Consider the following 24,847-nt stretch of genomic DNA (forward strand, 5'->3'; position numbering starts at 1 on the left):
AAATCCGCAAAAGCGGCTACAAGGTCGGCCATTATCTCAAATTTTCCGTGTTTATTTTCGGATTTTACTAACTTAGTCTACCTCCAACATAAAACCAGTTGGCTTTTATCACATTATAAACAAAAGATTTAGCAACAAAACAGTGTTGAACGGGGCGAGAGCATCATCCATACCATCAGTCCCGCGATAAGAAGAAACACGGACGAGGCGACGCCGGGCGCCACAAAAGAATCGATTTGTTCCATATTCCACTGTGTGCGCAATCAAGTCGGTTCCACGATCCAGTTGTTTTCAAAAAAAGGGGTCGGTCAGAGCATTTATCGAATCCTTATCAAGAATTTATCAATGGAAATGTGCCGGATAACGACTAAAGGTGAGTGTTATTTACTACCGCACATGTAGTGTACCTCTTTTTATTACTAAAACCTTTTAGTCACTTTGTATAGTAAGACTTTGTTCTTTCATAAAAAGGGTGTAGAAAACTAATGCCATTTTTATGGTAAACACATATTTGAGACTTAACAGTTAAACAATGTTTTCCACCTTAAACTAAATGGGTGCAATATTAATGTATTGCGCCTATTATTGACATGCAAAATAAATTTTTATTTATATTGAATGCAACACATTGTATTATTATCTGAGTATTTTTTATCGCTGTAAACAATAACAACTTTATATAAAACGTATTGTACTGTCATAGGGCGTGATTCAGTGCGGCTAATACCGCGTTTTCTCAATATATTAAATCATCCCGCATTGAAATCCCCTTAATCGAAGTAATTCTCTTAATACGGGGAGGAACTTCGATCGATTTTTTATTATGTACTTTTGGTTTCAATACGTCTTCTTAATTATTTTTGCTGATTGTTTCGAAGATTAATTATTTTGTTGGTATTGTTTTTTTGTATAGAATATTGGAAAATAAATTATTATTATCTTATAAATTAGCTCAACAAATGCCGGATAAAATTTACCTTTCCCAAATACAAGTATCAAAGGGAATCGACTCGATTAATAAACTGAAAAAAAAATTGATTGTGCGGCACATACACTGAGAAAAATTTTTCGTCCTCAAGTTAGGTTCCTCGTTCCCAGCAAGTTTTTTGCCTATTTAAGCTAAAAAATATATTAAAATAGGCGCTGAGAGAGAAGTTTACTAAGGCAGTAGTATAACTGTAGTAGTAGAGTAGTTTTTTTATAAAGTTTCTTCACTAAACTAGTAGAGTAGCTCTATAGAAATAGCAGATACAGTAAACTACTTTAATGATATTGAAAAGTAAATTTATTCTTTTAGAAAGCCAAACCAGCTCTTTTAAATAATTAGTTTATCAAACTAGTATACTCGATTTTTGCTTAAGGCAAGCACCTATTCTTCTACTACAAAGTAGATTCCTAATTCATAAAAAATATTTTTTTGTTGCAAGTCAGTTATTTACTATAATGGTTATATTGTTTAGTTCTATAGAAAACACCATGCTTTTTATTAAGACCATGACCATTATTTTTAAAGTATCTTTATATATAAAATGCGGGAAAATTTCTTTTTTCTTCAGGCAACCTATTTTCAGTACTAACTAATATTAATGCTATTAGGACAGGAAAGCATAAATAATACAATATATTATAAAAAATATTATAACTTCATTTATATTATTGTAAGGGCAATTATATACATACAAAATATTACTACGAATGTTGATGGAAGATACAATAACATGATTATAAACAACATTTAATAAACAATTATTAATAAAAATGAAAATGGCCTACATCAGTACATATAAATATAAAAGGCTTTTTGTTATTCGTAATCCCTTAACACCTTCATTTTTACATATTGAATTTAAATAATAAAAAACTAATAGTATTTATAGTACTATACACTGAAAAAATAGATACTTTATTTGAATTGAATATGAACTTCTATTAAGAACTTCGCGGTTTTGGATAGGTCCAAGTGAATATTCTCTTAAAAAAATGTCGATATTTTCTTCACAAAGGAACTTAAGATTACCTTAGATGAAAGAAATAATACCTTTATATGAAAATATTCTCTTAAAAAATTGACTGGCAAATTCTTAAATTAAGACCAACGTACTAGTAGCAAGGCCTAAATTCCTGTTCTTCATTTATCTAAAGAACCTATACTTTTACGTCAAGATAAAAGATTCTTAAACTGATTTATATTGTCTCTTCACCCAAGAACTTTTTTTCTTGGGGTAAGAATAGTTCTTTTGGCCTAAAGCCAGGAGGTTCTCAAGCAGTCTGGTTAATTTTCTTGTATCAAGTTCATGTGGAATTGGGCGACGCACTTATGATCTTACTTGAGTTAAATAAGGTTTTTGGTTCAAGAGCGTAATTATTTTAGCTCATGAGTATATTCCATTGAAAAAAGCTTTTATTTTAAAATTCTTACACCCGTCGATTTTGTTTTAGTTTAAAGTTCTCACTTAAATTTTGTATACAGGGTGCTCCGAAGATAGCTATTTCAGAATTAAATTATTTTTTGTTAATAAAACACCCTGTATGTGTTACATTTTTGGATTGCAAATTCCCAAAGATAATTTTGTGTAAAATCCAAAAAGATAGCAACATACAGAATGTTGAAAAAAAATAAGGTGGTTCTGAAATACCTCTTCTTTGACCTCTCTGTATGAAAATGTCAATAGAAAAACTTTCAACAAAATGGGAAAGAGTTTCATTTATTTAATATTAAATTTATCCATTACCTCTAGAGAGCACAGCATATTAGATATTTAATGTTAAATAAATTCATAAATAAAATAGGTAAATTGTTTTATTGAACACGTAATTTATTTAATGATATTTCAAACGAAACAAAAACTTAATAAACAACTTAATAATTTTACTTTCCTTCTCATGTCCACAGCCTCAATAAACAGTAAATAATGTTGCACTTATTAATACACATATAACATAAAAAACATTAAGTATTAATATTATACAGGGTGTATTACTGTTGATGAGATTAGACGTTTGCGAAGAACAAAAAATAGATTTTTTTTTGAAAATTTGGCAACATGATTTAAAGGTAGTGATCTAATAATTAAAAATATTCTTTTAGGCAATGCAACGTTGCCGATTTACTAAAAAGTACCATTAACTTGTTATTTTAAATAATGGTTTACTATTTTATTTATTATTTTTATTTTTTTTTATTTTAAGATTCTATACATAATTTCAAGAAATTTAAGGTTCCTCATTTGACAAAAATTGATTGACGACAATCGAAAAACGACAGTTTTTTGACTTTGAAAGATTGTAGAGTAAGTACTATTTACCATAATAATAAAATAATTTTCACATTTCTACCTTAACTTTTTAAGATCTATTATTTTGCAAAATACAACAAAATTATATTCTCTAGGCCTATTATTTTACAAAAACTTTAAACCTGTTACCTGTCATTTTTTTTTTAATTTGACAGTTACTAAAAATGTATAGATTTTAATTAGATCATAAAATAGATGTTAAAAAGTTAATAGAAATAGTTGATAGAAATGTTGTAAACATTTCATTCTAGGGTAAATAGAATTAGCCATATAACTACTCAAAGTCGGAAAAGTGGCGTTTTAAAACTGTTTCGAATTAAGAAACCCTTTAGCGAAAATATGTATGTTATATTTTCGTTGAAGAGTTTCTATACCTCATTTTTTTTTGTGATTTTGTTTAGAATCTTAAAATAAAGTAATAAATAGGGTGTTTTATTTGAAATAACAAAGCCGATGGTACTTTTTAGTGTAAGCGGCAACGCTGCACCGAAAAAAAAAATTTTTAATCGGTAGACTGCAAGCTATAACCCAATTTGCTAATTTTCAAAAAAAAATCTATTTTACGGTCTATATATACGAAAACGCCTAACCTACCATCGGCCGTGATACACCCTGTATGCACATATCCAAATCATTATAAAGCAACACCATACTAAGGTTTTAAAATAAGTAAATTAGAATATAATTCTAAATAAATACAAAACAAGTGATAAATTCTTATCTACAAAACAAACTCTATAAAAAAAATAACATAATATTATTATGTTAAAAAACATAATATTAAATAACAAAATAATAAACATAAAAATAACATAATATTATTATTTTGTATTCTAAGGTAGATCAGTCATAATTTTAAGTATATCATATTTTTAAGCAAACATATTCAGGTACATTAATTTTTATTATAATTTTTTGTTCTTTTTTGAAAATTTTAGAGTTCTTAATTAAAAGAGGATTTATTCTAATACCTATTAAATAAACATTTTAGGACGCTGCAGTACCTACTTAAAAAAAAACATATTTTCTGTGTAATAAAAAAAAACAGCCATACCCTTTACTTAATCGTGGAAATGAAAATGCCACCGTTCCCGAAACTATGAGTATTATAAATATTTTTATCTTTAAAGGAGTCTAAGTGTTTGATAAAAAGGTGGTCCCCTATAATTTTACTAACCTCCCAAACTTGTACATGATGAGAAAACCCCACAGTATTTAGTTTTTCTAGTATAAAAAATATTTGCTTATTTTCAGTTAATATTATATTTTTAATTTGAGCAAATTCACATTCAGCACACATTATTCAATTTCAAAATAACAATTTCAAATTCACAATATTCACATACTAACCACTGATACTAAATTAAACTAATGGCTGATGGCGACCCGGCCGGCGGAGGATCAGGTGGAAGCACCCCACGCGCTAATGATGGATCTCATTGGTCCGCTGTGAATCAAGTTTGTTGAGAAACAAAGGTCTTACTTCAAGACCCGAGGACTTCAAAATTTTCGGCTGATTTTTTATGCAAGCGCGCAGATCTTGTATTTAATTCTAATGCTCTTCTCTGGAAATACTTATATTTAGAGGCTATTCTTAAGAAACTCGATCTTTCACCAAGCTTTAAATAGATGAAGAGAATGGTCGACTAATGACAAGATCAACGATTTTCTTTTTGCAAGATAAATGATTCTAGTTCAAGTAAATTACACTGGTTAGAAAAGAATATCTATCAAGTTCAACAAAGTTCTCGGTTGAAGGGGGCCACTTTTTTCTGTGTAGATACACTAAAAAAACGGATCCTTTGCCATAAATGCGTATGAATTTCAACTAAATGCTTCGCGCTTTTGAATAGGTCCAAATGCGAAAGCTCTTGTTATAAAAAGGAAAATCCTTTAGCATTAGAGAAAAAGAGTTCCTTGACTTGATTTTTTTTGCTTTTGTCTCAAATTTGCAGAAGATTACAAGATATGGTTTACTTTGGTGCAAGAGAGAGCTCGATGTTGTCTGCAGTAATTAACATTTTGAATCAAAAGCACAGATATTTGTGATTGACGACGAAGAGATTGAAAGATTTGGTACAAGAGTATTGCTCCAATGTAAGAGATTTAATACATTGACGCAAGTCCAAAAACATTTGGTTTATGTTACGGAAGATTTGACACAAGAGATTTTTTAAAAAATCTAGCTAAAGGGCTTTTGACACTAATACAATTCTCTTGGTACCAAAGAAAAAATGATTTGATTTAATGCTATCTTCTTTTAAATCAAAAACCCAAACTATTTGTTCTATTATTTTTGTTTTTAACGCAACATTTTCTCTCTTGGTATAACATCGCATAGTTTTTCCACTAAATGTTTCTCTTTTGTCACAAGAAATTAAAGAACTTGTATGAAAAAACTTGGTATCTTAATTCAAGATCTTATTTTAAAAAAATAGATAGCCACATATTATAATTTAAAAAAGAATATATTTTCTATTAAAAACCAAAAAAAAACATTATAAATAATAGTAACAGAAAGTAAACAAATACAACTTATAATTAAACTATAATTAACTATAATTAAAATTACAATATAGGCAAAAATATTCGTTAGTTATGCATGTAAATAAAAAATAAATAAAAAAATATGAAAATCTTAAGGGTAGAATTAAAAAAAATATATATATTTTTAATTTTTCAACAAAAAGTTATTCTTCATAAAAATTGGTGCTTGGAAAAATAAAACTTTGAACTTCTACCAAAGGGCAGAACCTATAAATGTCAACTCCACCATTCTTCCCTTATTTTTAATAAAGACTTTCTACTTACATTTTCCTGTAAGTTATCTAAGCTTATTTTTATTCCCTTTTCCAACCTATGCGGTCCCCAATCTTTGGAACAAAATACTTAATTCCTCCTTGCTTAGCTGTTGTAGGATCTCGATTTCATTAATTTTTTGTTCTACATGGAAAATAAATAAAAATAAATAATGTAATTTATAACAGAATGTAATTAATAAATGGCCTCCCCTTCTAACTTTTAAACTAAAAGTACTTAATTTTTCTTTCATATTTCGAAAATTTCTACATATTTAACAAGAGCGAGATTGCTACTCTTGAGCATAAAAATTACAAACATTATTCAAAATGGAGGCTGGATGCCACTAAGGACCTTCAGAAATAGATATGATTCGTTAAGCAAAGAATGATGCGCTTCCATTAAGACCTAACACTCTTTTTATTAATAACCACCAGGCACGCACTTAGTACACCAGCGGCAAGAAATGCATTGTCGCCATTTCTTAAACGTAAATGGAGAAAAAAAGATCGCATTACCATATCACACTCGCTTTGTAAAATAGCAATAATGTAATGATATTAATAAAGCACAAAACTTTGATGTATTTAGATAGGTATACTATATCGTGTGATGATGGATATTATAAAAACCCCAAAAACATTGATGCGAAAATGGTTTGATGCAAAAACTGAAAAGGCTTTATTTTGAACTTGAAATGACTCAAATAATGTTTGTTATATATTTTACGTCTTAATGGTATAAACAATTAAGTAAAATGCAATATACATACCTTCAAAAACATTGAGAAATGTTACTTGGCCCAACAACAATAGGCTCAAGAGAAATTTAAAAAAATATCAAATGCGCCATTTCTCTTAAAGCAAACGCAAATATTTTCTGGAAAGAAAAAATCTCTTGCAACAAGTAAGTTTTTTCCCAAAAAAGTTGACTACATTGCCCCAAAACCTCCCTTTTTTTCAGTGTACTTACATTAAAAATTTTCAATATACTCTTCTAGGCACCAAGTTGCTAACAGTTTTTTAAAATGTCCTTCCATGGTATGATACGTCCTACCAATTTTTACCACCAACGCACACCTTTATGCCATACGATACCGTCCAAACGATAAATATAACTTTGGTAATAAAAATAATTTAATTTTATATAAATAAACAACTAATTACTGTATGCGTAGTGCGACACCGACGACGACGACGTCGAATCAGTAACAAAGCATTACTCTCGCATACACCCAATTACATTACTCCTTGTCAAATTGGTGACACATTATTGGTCAAACTAAAACCGTTAAATAGTGTAAACATCTTCTACACTGAGACGTACCTTCTCTGTTTCAGAAAAGAACTTTGCTATTCTTGTAGAAAAACCTTTATTAATATTTTTTAACAGTGATATGAAAGAACATATTTATATAGCAAAGAAATTTTAATTATAGAGAAAAGTTAATTATAGGCACACTGTAAAGTAGTTTCATTACCGCTATAAAAATTCTTCTTACCTTAGATAAAAAAAAGTCTAAGAAAGGACACTGCTGGGATTTTTTGGCTCAGTGTATGGAGAATTGCTGTCTTTTGTATTTTTATAAATGCTTTTTTTGTTATTCAAGCTTAGATATATAGAGGTTTCTGAACTAGACCTTTAGCTGAAAGAATTATCGGTACTACTTTAACACTATTCACATGTAGGGTTGCCAAGTTTTCCACAAGCCAAAGGAGGACTTTTCTGGAAAGAGGGGGGGAGGGGGTGTGCATGCCTGCATGGAAGAACGAGAGGTTTTCGTAGGGCGGGAAGCATGATGTAATAAAATTTAATAAATGTATAATTTCATGCAAACATAAATTATATTTCTTATATTGCAATTTGCAAACATAACGTAAATAAATTTTGTAACGAAAATAAATAAATTCTAACGAACAAATAATAAAAATTAACAACACAAAAAAAAAAGGGAAATATTATATGCAAACTTAATCTAATAACGCAAAACGAATCAGTCTAAAAGAAGTGCCTATTGTGGCAATACAAATAAAAAACGAAACTTAAGAAAAACTTGACAGAAATTAAACAGATACTGATAAAACGACATACAATAATAATTATCAGCTCTTAGGGAAACAAAAATTTATATTTCTGCTCAGATTTTGCGGCAGATAATAAAGAATTATTTGATTTTATTTTTTTGTAAAAACCAACACACTTTTCGGGCTGATTAAAAAAAATTATAATTTCGCTTTTAATTAGCTCTTTTGAAGCTTTGTTTCTTTCATCTCGCCACTTCGTGTTCATAACAGAGAAAACCCTTTCGGGAAAAGCGGAACTAGCTGGCATGCTTAAAATATATGATATCACTCTAAAAATATTAATAATACTGGGAATTTCGATTGCATTAAAAATGTTTACATATTTGGCTACCGTATCACAATTTAATAAAATTAGGATCTACTGTTTTCAGCCTATCAAAAACTTTTTCAAATACCTGGCACTCGTCAAATAATTTATCACAGTCTAATCCTATTATGTCCTGCAAACGCAACCGCGTAATAACATTACTAATGTCACCATAATTAAAGCATTTTTCACTTAGTGATATTTTGCTTAATAAATGTGAAGTTGAATTTTGGTCCAGTTCACATCTATCTTTACAATATTTTATGGCAATCTCTAGAAATGAAGCAAAATCTGCCTCAATACTTTTCTTTTCGCTTTCAGGTATTTTTTTCAAAAGCTCCATAACCTTAAATCCAAAAAATTTCTTATTGACCCTATCAGATAATTTAGTTAAAAATGTCTCTATTATTTGAAAGATGTTTAAAACTGTTGTGTCATTTGATTCTAGTTTTAATACCGTGTCTTGAAAAATTTTTAGAATGTGGGATAAAAAGTTTAAATATATTAAAACCTTGTCTGGAATTTCATTATCAGTAGAGATTAACAAGGCTGATTTAACTACCTTAGGTAAATCTTCTGCCGATAGAAAATAAGATTTTAGAGCATCCCATAACAACACAACTCTATCAATAGCCGGTGCCATTGATAGCCATCGGGTTGTTACATGACGTAAAATTTCTTTAAATTCTGTATCAGTAAAATCGCAAAATTCACTGAATTTATCTCTTCTTTTTGCCGAGTTGGAAAAGTGAGCATAAATTTTTAGAATGATATTCTCCACATCTAGATTTAAATTTCCCAAAGATTTTTTTAAACTGTTATGGATTAAATGAGCATGACGGTTAGCTTTAAAAACATTCTTATTTTTGTCACATATTAATTTGTATAAAGAATTGTGTTTTCCATAGTTGGAATTTGTATTATCCGCGTTAAAGGCTGTAATATGGGTAAAATCTAAGTGTAGTTTTTTTAATGAGGTTTCTAGCATTTTAAACATACTCTCGCTACTTTCATCATTATTCTCAACAAAATCTAGAACTACGTTTTGAATACCGCTTTTATCAAAATATTGTATACAAATTGGAAAAAAATTTCTATTTTTTTTATTTGATGCGTCGGTCTGTATAGCAAAAAAAAATATCTTGTGACTTTAAATTAGAAACAATATTTTCCAAAATAAAAGGTGCTAAAATATTTTGAACTATAGCAGTAGCTTTTGTTCTTCCACAAGATATTTTTTTTGCTATTTTAAAATCTGAAAACGTTTCTGAGTCTAATTTTAAACCGCAGTCCAATGAATTGTATGACATGCTATGTTTCACACAATGATAAATATTGGCAACTTCTACAGCAATGACTGTTAATTCCTCATCAGTGTTTGATTTAACATAAAAATTTGTTATTGATTTGCTCGTTGAAGCAGCTTCACTCATTGAACGATGACTGGCAGTTTTTTCGTGGTTAGAAAGAGCTGTATATCCCTTATATTCTACACTAAAATGCGATCTACATATTACACAATATGCCTGAGTTGTTTTTTTATTTTCTTCTATATTAAAAGGATATTTTTTCACCCAGGAAAACTCTTTAAGCCAGGCGTCATTGAAATAGCTGGAACGCTTCACTTTCTTACTTTTTGGAGTCGAAGTTAATGATTGATCCATAATTCAATATATAGGGCCTGTAGTAGCCCAAATTGCGATAAATCGCTCAATCTGGCCACACTGCTGATAGATATTATTAAAACAGAGACAAGACAACACTAAAATCTAAAATAACCAAAAAAATCAGCCGGGCCTACACCGCCGCCGCCGGCGCCGTCTGTTACTAACATAGACGTATAACCAAGGACATATCCTTGTTTATACGTCTATGGTTATTGGTTACAAAATACCGCCGTCCGCCGTACGGTACCTACGCTACAAAAATAAAACAACTATACGGGCGAAGGGCGAGACATCTATCGACTGCTATATGAAATGTTAGCGTAAGAAACTCTTAAATAAAAGAAAATAATAGCGATAAATATAGTAAAATAAAGATAGTCGCTAAATAGCCGCTAAATTGGCTTAAAAATTAAAAGCAGGATTTAGTGTAAAAGCAGTTCAAAAGGAGGACATTTGGGTAGAAAAGGAGAAAATAATTCATGCTCATATGAAAGCAATTTTCAGCTTGCCATCCCTCAAAGAAGATAACCATATCCAGTTACGCAAATTCTTAGATAACTTTCAAAAACATTATCGATGTTTAAAAAATCTAGGTGAAAATGTGGATAACTGGGACACACCCTTAATATATCTACTTACCTCAAAATTTGGCCAACTTACACGTAGGGAATGGGAAATCTATTCCAAGAATTTTGATAGCCCTTCAATCCTTAACCTCACTACATTCCTCACAGAGCGTTGCCACCTCTTAGAGTCAATTGATTTTAAAGTGCAAAATAAACATGATCCAAATCCTCAAAAGAGTTATGGTACACCTAAGACATTCACCAATGCCGTTTTTGAAAATAAATGTCCTGTTTGTAAAGATAGCCATTTTGTCTATGCATGTGAGAAATTCCTCAAACTTCCTGTGAGCGAAAAGTACAATGAGGCGAAACGTCTAAAATTATGTACAAATTGCCTACGTCCAGGTCATTTTGCATCTGTTTGCACATCCAAACATTCTTGTAGAGCTTGCCAGCGAAGGCATCATTCATTGCTACATTACCCCACAAATAACTTTGAGAAAGATTCCAGGCACATAACCTCAAATGTAAATCCAAGTATTACTAAGCAACCCTCTCAAAAAACGCTTTGCGCCCAAATAAGGGCAACCTCAAGCAATAACCATGATGGTATTAACCCAACACAGTTGCCCAATCCTCAAAGAGGTAACATAAATTCTCATCTTTGTGAAACCCCGAGTTTCTTGCCATCGAATCAATTACCCCACGCTACTTCACACCAAGTGGTAGTAGATCAAAATGTTTGTAATCCTCAACAAGAGAATAATCTTCAGCCTGATTTGCCTATTGATTACAGTTTTGCTTGTGCTAATTCTGTACCAAATACTTTTGTGCTCCTATCTACTGCTTTAGTTTATGTTTATGACAGCTGTTCGAGACCCATACCCTGTAGAGCCTTACTTGATAGCGGGTCACAGTCTAATCTTATATCAAAGACCTTGTTTGATATCCTAAACCTCAAGTATGAGAAAGTGCACATCCCTGTTTGTGGTATAAATCAGGGAACAACCTATATTAATAAGAAAACCTCATTAACGATTAAGGACTTAAGTAAGAGTCATCATTTTAATCTGACTGCCTTAGTAATCGATAAAATTACCGATAAATGTCCTCAGCAGACGCTAAATGTATCTAATTTCATTATTCCCAAAGAAATTACTCTGGCAGACCCCACTTTCTTTGAATCCTCTGAAATTGATCTCCTTATAGGAGCTAGTCTATTTTATGACCTGCTTATTTCAGGTCAAATGAAACTTGGAACAAGGAATCCTATCTTGCAGAACACCAAACTTGGTTGGGTAATTTCTGGACCTATGCATGTTTCCAAGGGTTTTACACCCCTGAAATCCATATCGGCTTTTTCCTTGAATAATGAGTTTGAGCTAAAACAATCACTTGAGAAGTTTTGGCACATTGAAGAACCCTTCCATGAACCCTGTAAGTTTACCCCAGAGGAAATGGAGTGTGAATCCCATTTTAAGAGTACCTTTACTCGAACTTCTTCGGGTAGATTTGAAGTTAGTTTGCCCTTAAAGGGCACTGTATCCAAACTAGGTGATTCCCAAGAAATTTCCATGAAAAGATTTTTGGCTATTGAAAGAAAACTTACAAGGAATCCTGAACTTAAATTCTCTTACACGCAATTTATTCAGGAATATGAAAAATTAGGACATATGTCAAAAATTAATTCCCAAGAAAAAACGTCAGACCCCATCTATTACTTGCCTCACCATGCCATTGAGAAATTGGACAGCACTACTACCAAGTTAAGGGTAGTGTTCGACGCCTCATCTAAAACAACAACTGGCATTTCTCTAAACGATATTCTAATGGTTGGCCCCACTGTGCAAAGCGACTTGTTCTCCATAATCCTCAGATTCAGAGAGCACAATTATGTGTTATCAGGTGACATCGCCAAGATGTACCGACAAATTCTTGTTAAGCCAGAGCAAAGGAAGCTTCAGCGCATAGTGTGGAGAGACTCCCCGGAGTCGGATCTCAACCACTATGAATTAAACACCATTACCTATGGCACAGCCAGTGCCTCTTTCTTAGCTACAAGATGTATACAACAAATTTCGTTTGACATCAAAGATTCCTATCCTTTGGAAAGTCACATCATTGCTCGTGATAGCTACGTGGATGACGTACTAACAGGGTGCAATGACCTTGAAACCCTTATAAAAGTAAGATCCAACCTTATATCAATTTTTCAAACTTATGGGTTTGAATTACGAAAGTTCTCATCCAATGAACCCAAAGTATTATCTAATATTTCAGATAAGAATTCTATAGGTCATATCATAAATGACAATCAAAGTTGCAAAGCATTAGGTATATTTTGGGATTCCCAGAAAGATCAATTTATCTATACCTCGAAGTTAAGCAATTCTATGGCTGTGGTCACGAAACGTTCTATCCTCTCAGCCATATCGCAGATATTTGATCCTTTGGGCCTCCTCGGTCCAATCATAATTCAAGGAAAGATTCTTATGCAGAAGCTATGGCTGTTAAAAATTTCATGGGACGAGCCTCTACCCAATGATTCTTATAAAATTTGGTCCAACTTTTCCAATCAGCTGTCCAAAGCAAACACCTTTAAAATACATCGACAAGTAACCTCCAAAAATCCTATTGATGTTCAGATCCATGGGTTTTGTGATTCCTCCATAAATGCTTATGGAGCCTGTGTATACCTTCGCTGCACAGACTCCGATGGAAAAATATATTGTAATCTCCTCTGCGCAAAGTCACGTGTTGCTCCCCTTAAGGCTGTTTCACTGCCCAGTTTGGAGCTTTGCGGAGCACTTCTTTTAGCCAAGCTTATAAATAAGATTCTCGAAACTGTAAGTTATCCTATAGGGGAGATTTTTTACTGGACTGACTCATCAATTGTTCTTTGCTGGTTAAGTTTAGAACCTCGCAGCCTTAAGACGTTTGTCTGCAATAGGATATCTGAAATTCAACAAATAACAAATATCAACCATTGGTATCACGTGATTTCGTCACAAAATCCTGCAGATATCATCTCTAGAGGTATGAGCCCAGTTGATTTGGAGAGTAATAATCTTTGGTGGCACGGACCCTCCTTTTTATTGAAACATAAAAGTTTTTGGCCTTCAAATAATCATGTGTCGAATTACGCTCGACAAAATACCGAGAAATCTAAAATAATCGACATTAATCCTAAATCCTTAATATTCTTTGCAAAGGAGAGCAATGATTTTGTTATGAACCTATGCTCGAAATATTCCTCTTATTCAAAGCTCATTAATGTAGTCGCTTATTGTTTGCGATTTCATTTTAACTTAAAATATAAAGACAAAAGAATTACTGGTGCCTTGTCCCAAACTGAGGTAATACAAAGTGTCAATTGCCTTGTAAGGTTAATTCAGAGTTCCGCGTTTCCTGAAGACCTATTCAGCCTAAAAAATAATAAGACGATAAGGCCTAGTAGTAAGCTTAGTACTCTCAACCCTTTTCTTGACAGTGATCTCCTCCTACGAGTAGGTGGTCGATTAAACCATTCTAAGCTGACGTTTAACCAAAAACATCCTATACTGATACCTTATAATCATCCCTTTTCTAAGCTTGTTGTCACCCATGAGCATATCCGCAATCTACATCCAGGAACGCAAGCTACGCTGTCATTTGTGAGGCAGCAATTTTGGCCAACAAATGGCAAGCAACTGGTTAAATCAGTGATTCGGAAGTGCATAATTTGTTTCAAGTCCAATCCTCGATCATTAAAAGCCCAAATGGCAGCTCTACCCAGTGTCCGGGTTACTCCCTCCTATGCTTTTTACAATACCGGTGTAGATTATGCCGGACCTTTTGTTCTAAAGGACTCCAAATTTAAAAATAGGAGGCTTCTTAAGTGCTATATTTGTTTGTTCGTGTGTTTGACAACCAAGGCAATACACCTTGAACTAGCTACAGAGCTTACCACTCAATCTTTTATTTCTGCCTTTTTGCGCTTTGTATCTAGAAGAGGTCTATGCAAAAATCTACATTCTGATAACGGTTCTAATTTTGTTGGGGCTAAGAATGAGTTTGACAAAATTAACACTATTTTAAGGGATGAAAGGTTTCAAAATGCGCTAAGGGATAATAAAATTCAATGGAGTTTTATTCCTTCTCACTCGCCACACTTTGGTGGCCTTTGGGAAGCTTCGGTAAAGTCCACCAAACAGCATCTTAAGCGTGTTTTAAATAATACTCCTCTACATTATGAGGAATTCTATACCCTGCTTGTACAAATCGAGGCCATACTGAACTCCCGACCGCTCACTCCTCTCAGTGATGACCCGAATGACCTCGAGGCGCTGACACCAGGTCATTTTCTTATTGGTCGCCCTCTTAATAAATATCCAGAGCTGGATTTATTGGACGTTCCTGATGGTCGCCTCTCCAGGTATCAGCACCTGCAAAAGATGTCTCAGCACTTTTGGCAGAGATGGTCTGATGAATTTCTGCATACCCTGCACCAAAGGTTCAAGTGGAAGTCCAAGGTCAAGCCATCGGAGCTATTAGGTTCTCTGGTCCTATTAAAGGAGGACAACCTGCCTTCCTTGCAATGGAGAACAGGACGTGTTGTCGACTTACATTCTGGAAGTGATGGAACAGTTCGTGTAGTGAGTGTGCGAACTTCTAGTGGTGTTGTGAAGCGCTCTATAACAAAGATTTGTCCCTTGCCCATCGAATCCCTCCGTGACATTCGCGAAAGTGAATAAAAAAGGGCTGTCCCCTTGTTGACGCTGTAAAATGTGTTTATTTTGCTTAATTTAGTATTATATGAAATCTATATTTTAAGCTAGCTTTTAGTTATGCTTTGTTCTTCCAGTGGAATAATCATTTGTATTTATTTTACGAAATGTTCGTGCTAATTTTTAATAATACAGTCCACTTCTCATCCTATTTGTACTAGGAATATAATCCTTTTAGTTTAAGATTACCTATTTGTTTTTTGAAAAAGCAATGATGCGTCTATTTTTAAGTGTGATTTGGTAATGTAATTTAAAGTACAAATGTTTTTACTGGTGTATGTTAATTTAAGTACTTAACTGCTTATGTAAATCTTAGTCTTAATTTTGCAGTCTCTGATTTAGGTAAGCATCTCATCTCCGTTTTCTGATTATTTTGAAAGATATCTCCCGGATACTTTCAAGGGCGGCGGTATGTTAGGAGATTTTTTATATTTTAATAGTTAGCTCGCCATACCCACGGTTTTAAATACCTCATACCATTTTGTATCACTCGACATTCCCCTAATTCGGCAGAAGTGCTCGTGATTTATGGCTTTGTACCCGGAAAGCGCTGAAAAATACGCGCCGTCAAAGGATCGGTTCCCGCGATAAGTTCGAGCCGCCTGTAATAAAAAAGAAGTAGGGCATGCAAAAAATAATAGTTGTAACGAGTCTGAATTTCGGTTTTCGCCTTTAAAACAGTCGTTGGAGTGTAGTCTTTGCGATATGTTAGACCAGGTGGTTGCATATTAGACATGTACCGGGCTCCGCGCTCTTTTATAAAAATCCATAAAATATAAATAGTTGTATATAAAGTAAAGTGTAAAATCAGAGATTGCCGCGATTAACCAGTTAAAGTTTAGGAGAATAAATTAATTTCTCGTAACCAATTACACGACTTTCTTTTTCTGTCTACAAGTCGAACACCCGACGTAATCCCTAATTAAATAGGGTGGAACCTAACAATGAATGTACATAACGTATATTAAAGAAAAAGACAACAACATCGCAACGCCGCCCAATTGCATTGTTGATTCCACCGACACAAGTAATCTTTACCAGTGACGTCGTCAAAAATATTAATAGATTATGCTTCAAATTATAAACAATATTACATACAGTTTATAAACTCTTTATGCGTTTTTTTTAACGTATTTCATTAGAGTAACGGTATTTATCTAAAGCATTTTTATGGAAATTAAATATTTTATATTTATTATAGATTTCTTAATAGGTTTTTATTATTCTACGACTACTTTATTATATGATGACGGTTGTCCCTTGATATGACGTTATGACAATATCGGTATTTACTTTTGAAAAGATCGGCTTAAATCGCCCTTTTCCCATGGTGCGGCACAAACGGAACAAGTTTTTACTATCATAACAGTTCACAAAAACACTGAAATGACTCAACCTATTTCCTTTTTCAACCAAAAACTAAAGAAAAAACACAGAACTTCACAAATGCCGAATGTAAACAGAAAGCCGTTTGTCAAGATGACATCAGCGTCCAAATCTAACATCGATAAGTTAAATTAACATTATGATATGTGTTGATATATAGCTGAAAATTTCCTCTTTTGAAAATGCGTGTAAACTTGAGAACAGAGAATTGATATTTGTAAACAAAACACCCTATGCCTCTATGTTCATGTTGAACTCAAACAAAGTTGTTGTTTACTAATTCTAGCTTTTCATTGTTCTAAGGATTTTACGAAAATCACAAACTTTGCTGATGTGTAATTGTCAGTATTTATTTATTTTATTAAATCTCTTAGCCATAGAGATGTGTCATTTTATAATTCAATTAATGATTTAATTGTTTTGCTCTCCAAAAATTTAAAGCCAACTTCCCTAAATTTGGTAAAGTTATTAATGTCGTCATAACTTAATTATTTCTAGGCTTAGGCTAATAGTGTATATATATTTAATTAACCCTGTATCTTAAATATTAACACAGATGCCAATAGTGCCGACTTAATCGAAAGTACCCTGTATAGGTTTCCAGTCAAATTTTCAACCGATAATTCACATTTTTGTCAACAATCATTAATTTTATTTATGCTTATAGGCATCGATACTTTATTCTTTCAGTTATGTATCACACTTTAAGAAATATTTTGAGAATTAAGATAATTTAATGAGATTATTTTACTATATTAAAATTTAAGAAATACTATAGAAGAAACAACATAATTAATATTCAGTGCCTCCCATAAATAGGAAAACATTTATGAATTATTTTTGGTTGACTGTAAGCTAAAATACCCGATACTAGGTTTTAAATGCTATTTGTCTTTTTTATATGTATCTAACGTGTTATAGTCCTTTAGAATACTAAGACTTTATTCGTTCATAAAAAGCTTGTAGAAAAATTAGGAATTGAATGGTATGTTTATCCAAAATATTTAAATTTTAACAATTTCTTCTATCATAAACTATAATCCAACATTAACAATAATTGCACTAATTGTTTACACGCAAACTGCATTTTTATGTATATATATTTTGCCTTATCGAAAGCAGTAGATTGGATTATTATCTGAGAATTTTTTTATCGCTGAAAACAATAACAACTTTATATAAGCGTTTTGTAAGTTGTTAGACTTTATGTATATGTGATAAGTCCTGATTCCGTCCGGCCAATACCCTATAATTTCTTCTACATTGAAGTCTCTTTATTCGAAGTAAATCACTTAATTACTATATGAGAAGGGCTTTCAGGTTAACTCGGTATATAAGGATTTTTCTAAAGCATTTGACCAGATAAATCACGTATCTTTATTGTGTGCTTTGGGTATTATGGATCCTTTTCTTTCATGGACCTGTTACTGGAGCATCACAAGTGAAAATAAATGTTTTTTTAAGTCTTGCATAGAGTGCTTAGCTGTCCCTGTAATCCTATGCTATTTTGTTTATTTTTATTACATTTTATTATTAGACTGAGATACAGTATTGAGATACATACTTGGGTTTGTTCACAGATCGTCGACTGATTTTTCAATATCGACTTTTAAGTCTTATTTCCTCTTATCAGACCCAATTTGGATTACTGCTATGTTGTTTGATTAGAGAGAATATGTATAAATTAGAAGAAATTTAGATTTACACACATTGGAAACAAGGGAAGTTTTCATTGATATGTGGTTTTTGATCGGAGTATCAATGCTGCCATTAATTGTTCCTAACTGTTGGCATTGGTTAGGTTTATAAGCCTATTTTTCGTTTAATTTGTAAAAACTGTATGCAAATCAAATATATTAGTTTTTTCCATTTATTAGATTTTGGTTTGGTTGAATTTTTAAAGAAAATATTTGTAAAATTAAATTTGAATATAATTTGTATATAGCATAAGAGAATAAAAGATAAAAACGTAACGACCACTTTTTAGAGAAGGAAAAAACCCATATATATTCGGATTTTAGTTTGAAATCATAACCAATTTAAATAATAATGTTAATTATGATTATAAATCTTTAGAAAATAGTACATTTAGGCTGTTTGACTAAATAGATTATGATTTAAAATTGGTAGTAAACAAATACTTTTTTTTGGACACGGGAAGAATGTGGTAAAAAGGTAGACCGTGAAATATGATGAAAGTACTTAAATCTTTTAAATAAAAAACATTACATTTTTAATACATATCAGATAGGCTTGCATTCGAATGTTTTACTGGAGAAAACTTAAAAAAGGAAAATGCTGAAAAAAGAATTATAAAAGTAATACTTGATTCAAATAATATCTATTCACAATAATGGTTTTTATTTTTTTATGCGAAAACCGTGCATCGGACGAAAAATTACCAAGAGAATAGATTTATTCTAAATGAAATAAAGAATTCAAAAATATTTTTTACTACAAGAAAAACCAGTGGCGTAAAAAAAATAAATATTTAGTTCAAAGACCGCACGAATGCCAATATAAAAATCCATAATATAAAAGTTTAATTTGTATATAAGAAAAACGCTATGGATGCTTAGAAACTGCGTCCCAATTTTCAAAAAAATTTCTACAGGGGTATCAAATTTATCAAAAAAAGTAAGTTTTTTTCTTTCAGCATTACCACCCTATAGTGTAAAATCTAAGAAGCTTAGGACATACATATGTTCATAGGAACTTTCTTGCTTGATTTCATTCAAGGAACACGCCCCGGAATTTTGTCGCAATATTAAAAAAAAAACTTTATATCTTTCAAACATCTGTCATTTTTAAGTCAAGTTCCTTATTACTATATTGTGCTCACCTCAAATAATCCTTAATGAATTTATCACGAGAAATAACCTACTTTACGCCTTAATATTTATTACCTGGTCTTTGAAAATTACTTGGTAATAAGTACCTATTTCTTTTACAGAAAAAACCATTTCATCACCCTTATAGCAAAATCATTAGTGTACATACATCGAGCAACAGAAACTAGTAACACCAAAGTAGCCTCTAGCAATACTTACTCAACCCTCACCATCATATATCTACCAAGCACAATGAACATTCGTCCAAAAGATAAAGTAACAGCGGTTTTCAGAAGACTATTCAAATCTTCGAGCAACAAGGATGAAGCACCCAATAAACCGAGCGGATCGGCTCAGGGTTCTCCGGCACGCCGATTACTTAGAAGTAAGTTAAATAGGAAAAAAATTATAAGTTATTTTGCATATATAGATAACTTTCTATATAGGTTACAAGGACACAGTTTCACCGGAAAGCTCAGGCCAGGCCCCATCACCGAGCTTTAGCGCCAAAAACAAGAAAGACGAAACTGTTTCACAGAACAAGACTGTTCGCGCCAAAAGACTGATGAAAGAATTTCGAGACCTGCAAAGGTACATATATACTGCTTCTATACAGAGTGGTCCAGTTTAAACGTCATTCATTTTAAGATCCTGTATATAAAAAACTACTAATTTATGTTATTATAGATTACAAAACTCAAAACAAGATCCAGTATTCACTGTGGAATTAGTAGAGGACAACCTGTTCGAGTGGTACGTTAAGATTCACAAAGTGGACGGCGATAGCGACTTGATGCAGGACATGGTTGAACTGGGTGTTCCTTATATTTTACTACACTTGATATTTCCTGATAATTTCCCGTTTGCTCCTCCTTTTATGAGGTTAATCTCTCCCAGGATTGAAAAGGGGTTCGTGATGGAAGGTAAGAAGTAGATAAAGTAAAGAGGGCTGAATGTTTGCTCAAGACGTGAGCAAATAAAAACAAACAACTTGCGAAATTCTCGATGTGTTCTAATTACTTTGGATCATTACCAGGATTCATAGAGAATCTTTTTTTAAAGTTTTTCAGCTTTACTTCGCACTCAGCTGTTTTTGAAAAGTTTTCTTTCTTTGATATAAGCTAAAATGGCACTATTTAAAATAAGAATTAATAAAACCATGTAAAAAAAGAAAACTCCAAGAAAAAAGGTCCAACGTTCAACTTAGAAGGCGTTGGAAAATGCTCTCCTGGAATCTTTTTACATACGAACTATATGAACCATTACTAAGAAATGGAGGATTTCAGGGGTACACCTTGTTAATACGTATTCAAAGTTCATTAAAAAAATCGGGCACAATTTTATAAATTTAACACTTGAAGTTGATTTCTTCCTATAAGACTATAGGAAAAAGTCAATGGGTGTCAGATCCGGTAAGCGAAATGGCCATTCTGTCCGACCTTCACGCTCAATCCCTCAATTTGAAAAATTTCTATATACATGTGCTTCAACTTCACACTAATCTATGATTAGTTGTTTTCGAACAGTTTTCCCTTTTTCGATAAGAGCGATTTTACTATATAAAATACGAATTAATTAAACAATGTAAAAAATAAACACTCCAAGAAAAAGGTAAGATGTTGGAAAATGCTTTTAGGGAATCACAAGAGAACTAGGTGTTGGAAATTAGAGAATTTCTTATATTATGTGGGATCTCAAGGAGTCGAAGTTCATTCGGAGAATTCGGTACAATTTTATAAATTTAATACTTGACGTTGATTGTTTCCTTTAAGACTATAAGAAAAAGTCAAGGGGTATCAGGTCCGGTAAGCAAACTGGCCATTCTGTCTGACTTTGACGCCCAATCCACCAATACGGATAATTTGAATCCACATGTGCTCTAACATGTCTGAAAACGTCCTATTTCTGTTGAAAAGTTCTCTCCAACTTAATTTTCCACGAAATGAAAGGGAACTTTCATCATTCCAATATTTCGGAAAACTGGTACTCTCGATGCAAACTGGTACTGTCAATGCTATTGCATTTTCTTCAATCCTTCCTGCCATAATCTCACCAAACTGTCTCAGCACCTGTCAGGATCATCTCATAAGCAGAAATTGTATTACTTTTTGAAAATTTGTTTTTTTTTCTTTTTCTTTAATAATAAATCTTCCCTTGAAAATTTTCTTGCCTATCACTTTAGTTCTATGTGCAAAAAATCGATACTTTATAGAAATTTAAAAAATGCTTAGTAGCTCTTAATTTTAAAATCCATTTCCACGCAATCTAATGCTTTTTAAATTTTTGCTAATATAAAATGATCATTGAACATAAATTATATTAATTTAAAATTAACGAAATTCAAAAATCACAGCACGTACAATATTAGGGGGTTAGTGACTAATGATTGTTCATTAATCATCATTACTTTGGAATGTTTCTTTAATTTTAGCCTTAACAAACCTTTTTAGGTTGCAGGTATTTGATTTATTCCTATTTCATTAAAAAAAAAGGCAGATTAATTTCTAACCATCATCAAAAATTCAGTCTAGAGTTTCAGGTCGCTAGTAAAAACGTTCTTCAGTATACGGTTAAAAGGTAGTTGTGCAAAAAATAAAAACACACAAGTACGTACATACATATATCGTAAAAAATTGAGTTTCCTATACTATTTCACTCTATTAAATAAAACTAACAAAAAAACAAATTTTCCTTTACAAAGTTAACCTACATTCATTTCACAGTTAATTTTTACCGAAAATTCAAAAAGTTCTTAACAACTCTCCAAAAGTAAGTAAACTTAATCGCTGCAGCTGTTGGTAAAGTTTATAGGGAGTTAAATTGCCTTTCTAAACTAGAAAGTCATTATATTGGCGTCGTTAAGTTAAACTCAGTAGCTTAGGATTAGTGGGGTGAACTATTGGGGATAATCTAGAAACTATTTGCTGAAAAATTATTTAATTGAGTTTAGGGACTAAATCAATCTTTCTAGTAAACCGATTTTCACCCTTCTTCAGTTGTTGGATCTCTAGGCACTGAATACTTTTCGGATAATGTTACTTATAACCAAAGTTAATTATATTATTAAAACTATATAATCTCCGAATGTTAATAAATAAGATTTCTCGACAACCTTGTTGAGAGAGATGAAAGGTATTTTTTGAGAGGTTTAGCAATGGCCGCTAAACGTATCATTAATTTAAAGCATAAAATATAAAGAAGGTCCTGAAGTACTGAAGGTAATGAAGGAGGGATTTGTTTAAGCAACATCTGCATTTAAATTTGAACCTCATTATTGGATTTTAATTTGTTTTAAGTATGAATAGCATATTAATATTAGTAATTAATACTACTATTAATACTTAAAACAAAGGAGAATTTACCAATATGACCTAAATCCTCTACAATTGTCATATTCCTCTTCAAAGGTGGTGCAATCTGCATGGAACTACTAACACCAAGAGGCTGGGCTTCCGCTTACACGGTAGAAGCGGTCATCATGCAGTTCGCAGCAAGCGTCGTTAAAGGTCAGGGTAGGATACAACGGAAGAACAAAGGACAGAAGGTGTTTAGCAGAAGAGGAGCCGAGGAGAGCTTTAGGTCTTTAGTTAGGACGCACGATAAATACGGGTGGGTAACACCTAGTTTATCGGATGGCTAGTAAATGGGTTAGAAACCATACCTGACGGTTAAGGCTATAAGGAACACCACCTGTCAATTCCCCAAATGTTCATTTTGTCGCTGTAAATATGCGAATATTTAAGTGTATTAAGCACTAAAGGCGTTACAATTCCTAAGACAAAATTGACAGATGTAATTACGCTTATATTGAAATGGTAAGTTTTTTAAGCTTCAAGTGCCAAATTAAGATTATTACATATGAATCACTAGGAGGCTGGATTTTGTTTATATTAGAAATACTACTTTTGAAATGATGTTATGTTATGATCTGACTATATTTACATTATTTATTCCATAACATATGTAAATAATAAACCTAATAAATATGAAATCTGTGTTATTACTACTTAGGTCAGTTACTGTTTTTTATGTGCATTTGGTAGATCAATTTAAATATTGTTAGTTATAAAGTAGAAAAGTGCATGCAATAATGTACGTTTTTTTATTATAAATGTGTAACAATAAAACCGTCTCAATCTTAGATGTTAGAAAATATTTAATACTCAATGAGGATCAGTCCACAGATGTGTTGGTAACTAATTATAAAAATAACCAAAGCACAAAGACGCATCAAAATAAAACTTTTATTTTTACCAAATTTCTAATGCTCATAATACGAATATATTTTATATGTACGATTTTAGCTTTATTGACTATAATGTTGAAAATAAAGTCCATGTTTAGCAGTATTATTAAAATATTCAAAGTATATTTGTTGGCTAATAAAATATTAATAATTGTGTATTTTATGTCTATTTTTGATGGTTTTGTCTTCCAAATATGTAGTCAAAAATATTATATTAGTTTATTAACGGAAGTATCTTATACAGGGTGTATAACTTGTAACCTCTGATTTATTTCTTACCATAGTTCTTTGTTATCTATAAATGGCTCGTTTCTGTTAATTATTATGGTAGTTTTTAATAAAAATTGTACATATTTGTGGCATCTTTTGATAAATTTCCAGAAATAACCATTTATAGGCTTTTCATATAAATATATAGAATTGTGTGATACATGTTAATAAATAAATGTGTTTACTTATAAATATGTTTTTTCTTCATATACACAATATGTTTATAGGAACTTTTCGAGAAACAACAAAATTTTAATCTTTTTTTTTAATTTCTGTAGATTTAAAACAAATATATTTTCTGAGTAAAACGAAAATAAACAATCCTAAAATACATTTTTAGGAAATGTATATATGTTCAATGCAATTCTGGCTATATAGACGCAATGGAAAATTAGATATTTTCGAAAAAGTTTGGTTTAGTGACTTTCCCCTTTTAGTGATTTCTATCTAAGGTACTGACATACAATTCTAAATTCCCAAAAACTGAAATCCAAAGAGTTCAGGTCGGGAGAATGGGGTGGCCAATAATAAGCATCTTGTCCTAAACCAATCAAATCACTTAGTTTAAAAGAACACAAGTTGGAAGTCATTATCTAAGTCCCAAATTTTTTAATAGACAATGCGTTTTA

The 24,847-nt window shown here is 31.8% G+C and overlaps 2 protein-coding genes across 2 annotated transcripts in view; both read left to right on the forward strand.

Moving 5' to 3' along the window:
• The window catches only part of LOC126744172 (uncharacterized), a 32,499-nt gene extending 17,047 nt beyond the window's left edge, over positions 1 to 15,452 (forward strand). Inside the window, exons 5-6 of the mRNA XM_050451529.1 lie at positions 133 to 373; positions 10,747 to 15,452. Of these exons, the coding sequence (XP_050307486.1) occupies positions 133 to 373; positions 10,747 to 15,452 (4,947 nt within the window). The remainder of the gene's footprint in view (positions 1 to 132; positions 374 to 10,746) is intronic.
• On the forward strand, positions 126 to 24,322 carry LOC126744032 (ubiquitin-conjugating enzyme E2Q-like protein CG4502). The gene is made up of 5 exons (XM_050451345.1): positions 126 to 373; positions 19,825 to 20,087; positions 20,149 to 20,293; positions 20,390 to 20,625; positions 23,110 to 24,322. The coding sequence occupies exons 2-5, from the start codon at positions 19,955 to 19,957 to the stop codon at positions 23,340 to 23,342; spliced, it is 747 nt and encodes a 248-aa protein (XP_050307302.1). The 5' UTR covers positions 126 to 373; positions 19,825 to 19,954; the 3' UTR covers positions 23,343 to 24,322.
• The last annotated feature ends 525 nt before the right edge of the window (positions 24,323 to 24,847 follow it).

Source organism: Anthonomus grandis, chromosome 13 (assembly GCF_022605725.1).
Source record: "Anthonomus grandis grandis chromosome 13, icAntGran1.3, whole genome shotgun sequence".
NCBI lineage: Eukaryota > Metazoa > Arthropoda > Insecta > Coleoptera > Curculionidae > Anthonomus > Anthonomus grandis.